Source organism: Nerophis lumbriciformis, linkage group LG06 (assembly GCF_033978685.3).
Source record: "Nerophis lumbriciformis linkage group LG06, RoL_Nlum_v2.1, whole genome shotgun sequence".
NCBI classification, from domain to species: domain Eukaryota; kingdom Metazoa; phylum Chordata; class Actinopteri; order Syngnathiformes; family Syngnathidae; genus Nerophis; species Nerophis lumbriciformis.
In genome coordinates this window covers 45,218,534-45,226,699 of record NC_084553.2, presented here as the reverse complement: position 1 = coordinate 45,226,699, position 8,166 = coordinate 45,218,534, and the positions used below count along the sequence as shown (strand labels likewise).

Sequence of the window (8,166 nt, the reverse complement as noted above, 5' to 3'; positions counted from 1 at the left end):
AAAATGCAAATAAGACGTCAGAAGAATAACAAAACGTATTACTTTAATGTTTTATTCTTTTGAAGGGTGCACATATATTCATATTATTCCGTATGGTAAAATATTCACATTTTCAAAAGACAGGAACTGTTTATACATATATTATAAATGAAATTCATTATGAATAATTTCATCAGTCCAGTGCACATTGTGAAACCTCATTCACTCTTTTTACAATAACACTTCCAGTAATAGATGAAATCATTTGTCAGGTTATTCTTCAATAAAAGCTAGATGCGAGATATCTTCAGTAAAATGCAATTTTTGTAACGTTTGTTTTCCAATTTTGAAAGTGTGACTGTAGGGTACACACATTAAATATAGACAATTTTCATGTATTAACATTAGAATTATATCAATTCATGCACGAGAAAGCTTAAACTTAAATTTAAATATAACACAACAAAGTCTTATCGCTGGTGTTTGGCCCTTCTTCCAAATTCCAAATTAAGTGCAAAAACAACCAGGATAAGAGTGAAAATGTTACAAAGGGTTCTGATCAATTACTGGAAGACAGTGAAAAAAACAGTACTGCAATATGTAAAGCAAATGCATATGCTTTGATTTAATTAACCAATATGGCTTCATTATTCCATGACCCAACCATCACTACCTGATACATTGCAACCCCCTTTTTTGTCTCTATCGGACTCAAATATATGACAATATATAAAAGAACGTCACTCACAGACAGTACCATCTAAAAAGATCCAATGGGTCATTCTGGAATTCTTCTGAAATGTGAATGAGAGAAAAACTGGCATTTTTTTTTCATGTCGCCGTTTTGTAAAAAAGGCAACAACGATCAGGGCAATTTTCCACTTTTGGAGGTAGCGTCAGAGCCGTAACAGAGGCGGGTATAAACCTCTCCTCTCCCGTGGTGTATAAGCTATTGTGGCTCTGTCAAGTATTTATACACCACACCCTCCCATCGAATGCTGTGTTCAAATTAGGGCTGTCTTCAACTATGTTTTTTCCAGTGGCGGGCCATACGTTTCCCACCTAGGCCTTCAGTGATGTCAGACTTCAATGATTACCTCTCAAAATACCATCATTTATATCACCATTGCTGGAGAAATACTATACAGAAACACATTTACGCACTACTGGTCATTGAACCACCTCAATAGTGTACAAAACGGGCTATTTTCTGGCGCATTTAAAAATCAATAAACCCGGATCAGCTATTAAAAGATAACTTATGTGGTAGTGTCAAAACTCACAATTTGTAGCACCCATTCAACGCAGTATAAGCCAATGGTACCACTCGTAGTCGGTTGATTCGAGTGGAAATGGCGGGCATTTCCCCATTTCAACACCGGGACAGCTGAGCTAGCTTCCGGGGTTGGCTGATGTTGTTTCACAAGATGTAGTTTCTCTTTAAATATCCTTCTTGAAAATGGCCTTGCAAATATATATCTGCCACCTAATCAACGTTTTGTTCTCCTTCTTTGTGGGTTAAAAAAGTGAGTATTGGGGATTTCTCTGCTCGGCTACGGTGCAACACTTCCTGCTTCAGTAAATTGCAACTTGTGATTGGATACTAAAGTATCTAATCAGTCTCGTTAACGTCAGGCTACCTAGATAGGCTACTCTCAACAACTTGTGATCTGATTGGCTATCGCAACTGTCTATCAACTGTATGTGTTCTGTTCGTTTACATTAAATTCATCCGCTAACGGGTGTGGCTCTGCTGATCTGCATAGCACCGCCGCGGCTCAAACCAGTGAGTATCCAATCACAGGACGCGTAAATGTCACGTCCAACGTGAGGCCAGCTAGAAGGCCTTACTGACAACTTGTGATCTAATTGGCTATCGCAATTATCTATCAACTGTATGTGCCCGTTCACTTACAGTGCACAGACGCATTGTTGATTCTGAAGAATAAAAACTCTAACCGAGAAACAACACCACTGGAAGGAGCATAATATGACATGAAGAGAATATGAATACTTGTAGATATTTAGGGAAAGTAAATACCGTATTTTTCGGACTATAAGTCGCAGTTTTTTTCAGTTTGGCCGGGCTCCAGTGCGACTTATATATGTTTTTTTTCTTCTTTATTATGCATTTTCGGCAGGTGCGACTTATACTCCGGTGCGTCTTATACTCCAAAAAATACGGTAAACATTTTTAATTTTATCTTTAATTATGATCATGATTTCTGGTTATGTTAGGCCAGCAGAGAAGGCCTTGCTGGCCCTGACGGCCCACCACTGTTTTTTTCAAAGTCAAAACTGAATTGTTAGACTTTGCCCTCTACAACTATCAGTCGAATCCACGGCATTTAAATAATAAAAATAGACAGACAAGTATTTGTGTATACTGACTGGTCACTAGGTGTCAGTAACGTGCTGGATGTGCTCTATCACTTGCGTTATACAGTGAATTTCCTAAAGTTAATACATATTAAAAGTAGTCTTTCAGTTAAGTGAACAAAATCAAAATGTAATTTGCGACTTTTTTTTTTTATCTCAAAAAAGGTGGCGTTAAACATGGTGTCGGGGAGGTTTTCGGCTCTATAAGGTGCAGCATCAAGGGGACATATCACACTTGATTAAATAGAGAAAGAAAAATCATAACGTTTCCGTATGCAAACAAATGAAAGGGTTGTTACCTTTGCAAAAAAAAATCGCTACACCTCATGGCCTCGGCGAGCTTCGTGTCTGATGGCAGCGCGTCCCGACGAGCCTCAATCACGTCACCTATTTAGAAACATCCTCCCAACACTACTAGTAAAATATTGTTTTGCAGACAAAAAGATTATATAGAGCCGTGATACTCAAACTGTGGTACGCATACCACTAGTGTTACACCAAATAATCACTTGATTTAAGTACAGTATTTTATTTTTCTATATTTAAACTGTGTTTAATGTTACCAAAGCCAAACATATAAAATGTACTTGTTAAATAAAACTTCTGGCTTGTTTTAATGAATACCTAGGCCTACGACGCTGCTGTATTTTAATGTGGGGTCAGCCATTATGGTGGTGCTTGGAGAGCCAAGTTTTTTCCTGAGGTGATTCTTGGGGGGAAAAAAGTTTGAGAACCACTGTTATAGAGTTAGGGATGTGAGCGACCAATACATAGCTAGCTGATAACGTGACATCACACCAGGAAGCAACACTCTCTTACTTTCTAAAAACTACTTGTTTGGACACAAGAGTCTTTTATTAATATTTAAAGACGACATGGTGATGAACGCAATCGATGTATCCTTCCAACACACCTGATATATGCCAGGCCAAAGCAGGTATTAACTTGCCTTCCTCCCTGCGGGGTAAATAGTGAAATCAAACTCCTCTGAATCACATCTTCGACTATATGAAGACAGCCCGAGATGAAATACAGAGTTGATATGAAAGACGTCTTACGGATATCAAGCGTGTGTAATAACACCCTGACACACAAAATCAGGTACGCACAAATTTGTTGTATTGCTCTCTTAAAAAACCCTTTCACGCAGAGTGAAAAGTCAGAGACATCACAGAAGATCCTCCTTCACCTTTAACACAGAAAGAACCCTGCAAAGTGTCGTATTTCCGCAACTACGTAACGACACAATATCCGACTTTGGCTCCGTGCATTTTCACCTGGTAAACACATACTTAAATGACAATATACAGTACATGTAACTTGTCACACAGTGGCAATTTATTTCAACAGAACAGAACGGGATTAGCTTGGCATCAAAATGTAACACCCATGTCCTAATATCGCAGTAGTCGTTTACACAGCCGCTTCCCTATCTTTTACGGCCCTAAAACTAACCCCTTTTAGGTGGAAAATTGCGAGGACGTGCTGTTTCTACAAAACAGCGAGTGGGGAAAAAAGTGGAAAAAATGCCAGCTTTTACAGGAAGTGTATAAGTAAGTTACATAAGGCTAAAGGTTACTCCGCTCCCTCTCTTCTTTCCCTGTGTTTGGATAAGATGTCATGTGACCCCCATGCCTTAATCTACAAAAAGGCCCGCATTAGAGGACGGAAGAAGGCTGCCTTAAAATAAATACATCAGCAGTTCCAAGAAAAATACTCTGTCACGTCACTGAATGAGCGAGAAACGTCAAACATTCACCGACCAATTTAAGTCAAAACTGAAAGGCTGTGCTGAATAAATACTTAATAATCAAGTGCATTGGGGCAGGGGGCAGCAGCTTTAAGCAAGAAATCTAATTCAAAGTCAGCTGCAATCAGATAGATGGAGGGTGTGTAGAACTATATAAATATGATGCTGAACCAGAGGAAATCAACTTTGGTTAAAAGATAAATTAACACAAAAGTCAATGCTACAGCAGAGAACAGGAGGCACTAGCTAAGCAGCGGACCACGAGGCTTTCTTGCAGGGTCACAAAGGACGGCACTCTCATGTGCATTTGGAAGTTGATGCTGTTCAGTGTTTGTCTTTCTTACTTTACAAGTAACCTGCTTAAAAATGTAAGACTATTTGTACGATCCCTGTTCGGGGCCTCATTGAAATCATCTTGAAAGTGATTAATGTCCATGAGTGTTACACGTCTTCCCTGTTAGCACGGAAGGGAGAGCAATCGCTACGAGGATGCCCGCGTTACATCGTAGTCCATGATGAGCTGCTTGATAAAGGACAGTTTCTGGTGTAGATATTCACAGCGCTTCTTCTCTTCTTGGTAGCCTGGAAACTTCTACAGAGAATAAAATGTGCCATTAGACCGGGTTTTTCTGTCACATCAAAAATGAGTAATTACATCAAAGCCATTTACTGTAATAACAACAGAAATAGAAATAGTTAGGTCAAAGGTCAAACTGTTGCCATGGTGAAAGCTGTATAGACAATGTTTGACCAAATATTAGTAACTGTCAAGGATAAAAAAATACGTTTGCTCTTCTCGTATGATTTATTGAAAAATAGAGGGGCGAACTAAACCATTACGTAAAATTAATGATTATAAACAGTTTCATGTTTCTTTAAAATCAACAATAATATATCCATATCCAAAACAATTGCATCTTACCTTTCGATACTTGTTGTATTTTTCTAATATTTGATCTCCCATTACCTATATGGAGCAGAACACAATGCTGTTTACATGACTGTACTATTGGACATAATTACTGATAAACAATTCTGTTGGGCTGGTACCTTGTGTTCTTTACTGCCGGGTGACATGCTCTTGATTTTGGCCTCAAGCTGAACAAACATGTGCGTTATGGTGGCTATTCGGGTGTGGAGGTCTTTGTATTCGTTGTACTCGGCGCTGAAATCCTCCTGGTACTGCTGACGTTGCTCCAAGGTTGTGACTCTTACATACATGCTACAAATAAACAATACATCTTTGATGTATCCATTTAAACATTATCCCACTAAAAAACATGCAAGACAATGAATCTAATTTTTAATTTCTTAATGATGCAGTTGCATTTTATGACACAAGATGGCAGCATTACAAAGATTTATATTGCTGTGTTAGGCAAAGCAAACAATTAATGCAGAGAACCAGTGGATAAAGCACCAGTAATTTCTGACAATAATAAAACATTTTTAAAAAGTAACTATAATGTTAAAGTATTTTTATACTATTCATATAAGTTGTAGCATGTTTTTTATATATATATATATATATATATATATATATATATATATATATACATATATATATATATATATGTATATATATACATACATATATACACATTTTTATATATATATATATATATATATATATATATATATATATATATATATATATATATATATATATGTATGTATACATATATATACATATATATGTATACATATATATATATACACACACATATATACATATACATATATATATACACACATATATATGTATATATATACATACATATATGTATACATATACTGTATATACATATACATACGTATATATATATATATATATATATGTATACATATATGTATGTGTGGGAAAAAAATCACAAGACTACTTCATCTCTACAGGCCTGTTTCATGAGGGGTTCCCTCAATCATCAGGAGATTTCTCAATCTCCTGATGATTGAGGGAACCCCTCATGAAACAGGCCTGTAGAGATGAAGTAGTCTTGTGATTTTTTTCCCACACATATATATATTGCGCTCTACTACGGTATCGAGCACTATTTTTTGGATAACCTTATTAAGACATATATGTATACATATATATATACACACATATATATATACACACACATATATACACATATATATGTATACATATACTGTATATACATATACATACGTGTATATATATATATATATATATATATATATATATATATATGTATACATAAATATACACATATATATATATATACACATATATACACATACATATATATATATACATATACATATATGTATACATATATACATATATGTATACATATACATACATATATGTATATACATATCTACATATATGTATATATATACATATATGTATACATTTATACATATATGTATACATATATATACACATATATATGTATACATATATTGTATATATATGTATATACATATCTACATATATGTATATATATACATATATGTATACATTTATACATATATGTATACATATATATATACACACATATATGTATACATATACTGTATATACATATACATACGTATATATATATATATGTATACATATATACACACATATATATATACACACATATATACACATACATAGATATATATACATATATGTATACATATATATACATATATGTATACATATACATACATATATGTATATACATATCTACATATATGTATATATATATATATATATATATACAAATATGTATACATATATACATATATGTATACATATATATACACATATTTACATATATGTATACGTACATATGTATATATATCAGTGACGTGCAGTCACTAGAGGCAGGTGAGGCGGGGCCTCACCTGCCATCATGGAAAGAAAAAAAATGTAAAAAGAAAACATTTTTATTAAATTGTTATATGTATCCAGTGATTATACTATAAAGTTATTTTCCATTTAACGTCACCAGTTTTAGATTATTTTGAATCGCTGAATTTTCACATTTGCCGTTCAAATACTGAGAAGAGACGGTGCGGTGAACAGCAGCCAGTTGAGGCACGTCACTCAGTGCCTCAACATGGATTGCGGACTCGGCTAACTGGTGGCCTGCTGTGCAGTGAGACCGTATTGCTATATGAACTATATTATACATTTCCATAGTTTAGTTAGCTGAGGTATATAATGTACAGTGTATTTTGTCAACAACTGTATGTGTGTAACGTATTTCTTGTGCTGAGCGATCATAAAACGGCTGCAAAAGACGCACTGGCTGAGGCTCCAGTAATCCCGCCTCCTGCACCCCCGCCGTAGATTGCAACCCCTGACGGGAGTGTTATATCAACTAAAGCCCACACTTAAACTTTCCACGTGCAAGATTGAATCTATTTAAAAAAGTTATTTCATAAGAAGCCAAAAAGTGCAAAAACAATAATGTTCGTGTTGGAGGAGTTGTGAATGACTGCAGGGCCACAACATTAGGTACACCTGCAGACTGCAGGTGTACCTTATTCACAACTCCTCCAACACGAACATTATTGTTTGTGCACTTTTTGGCTTCTTATTAAATCACTTTTGTAACCTATTTTTATGGGCTTTCCTCTTTGTGATGTTAAGTTCCTGTTATGCGCTGTTATACAGTATATGGCTTGAGCTCTTATTTTGAAGGCACTAAGAGCGGAAGTGATGACACGGACTGGAGCGGAAGTTTTTGAAAGAAGGTAAATAAAGTGGTCCTCGTGTAAACTGGAGCCTCCGTGTTTGTTATTTTGTAGTTTCATACAATATAGGCGACATTTATAAACCCTCGTTTACACTTTTTTAAATAGATTCAATCTTGCAGGTGGAACGTTTAAGTGAGGGCTTTAGTTGATATAACACTCCCGTCAGGGGTTGCGTTAATCCAGCACAACAGCGGCGAATGGATTTCATTTATAAGTAAAGGTAAGACCATAATAACGTTTTTTTTATTAAATGTGCTTTTTTGTGTGCTACAGTTTGTATGTGTAAAGTTAAAGTTAAGTTAAAGTACCAATGATTGTCACACACACACACTAAGTGTAAT

The 8,166-nt window shown here is 35.3% G+C and overlaps 1 protein-coding gene across 1 annotated transcript in view; it reads right to left on the bottom strand.

Annotated features, from left to right (window-relative positions):
- Positions 1 to 75: 75 nt before the first annotated feature.
- Positions 76 to 8,166, bottom strand: part of LOC133608849 (RNA polymerase II elongation factor ELL2-like) — a 51,600-nt gene continuing 43,509 nt past the window's right edge. Inside the window, exons 10-12 of the mRNA XM_061964434.2 lie at positions 5,159 to 5,330; positions 5,031 to 5,075; positions 76 to 4,700 (exon numbers count right to left, since the gene is read on the bottom strand). Of these exons, the coding sequence (XP_061820418.2) occupies positions 4,590 to 4,700; positions 5,031 to 5,075; positions 5,159 to 5,330 (328 nt within the window). The 3' untranslated portion in view covers positions 76 to 4,589. The remainder of the gene's footprint in view (positions 4,701 to 5,030; positions 5,076 to 5,158; positions 5,331 to 8,166) is intronic.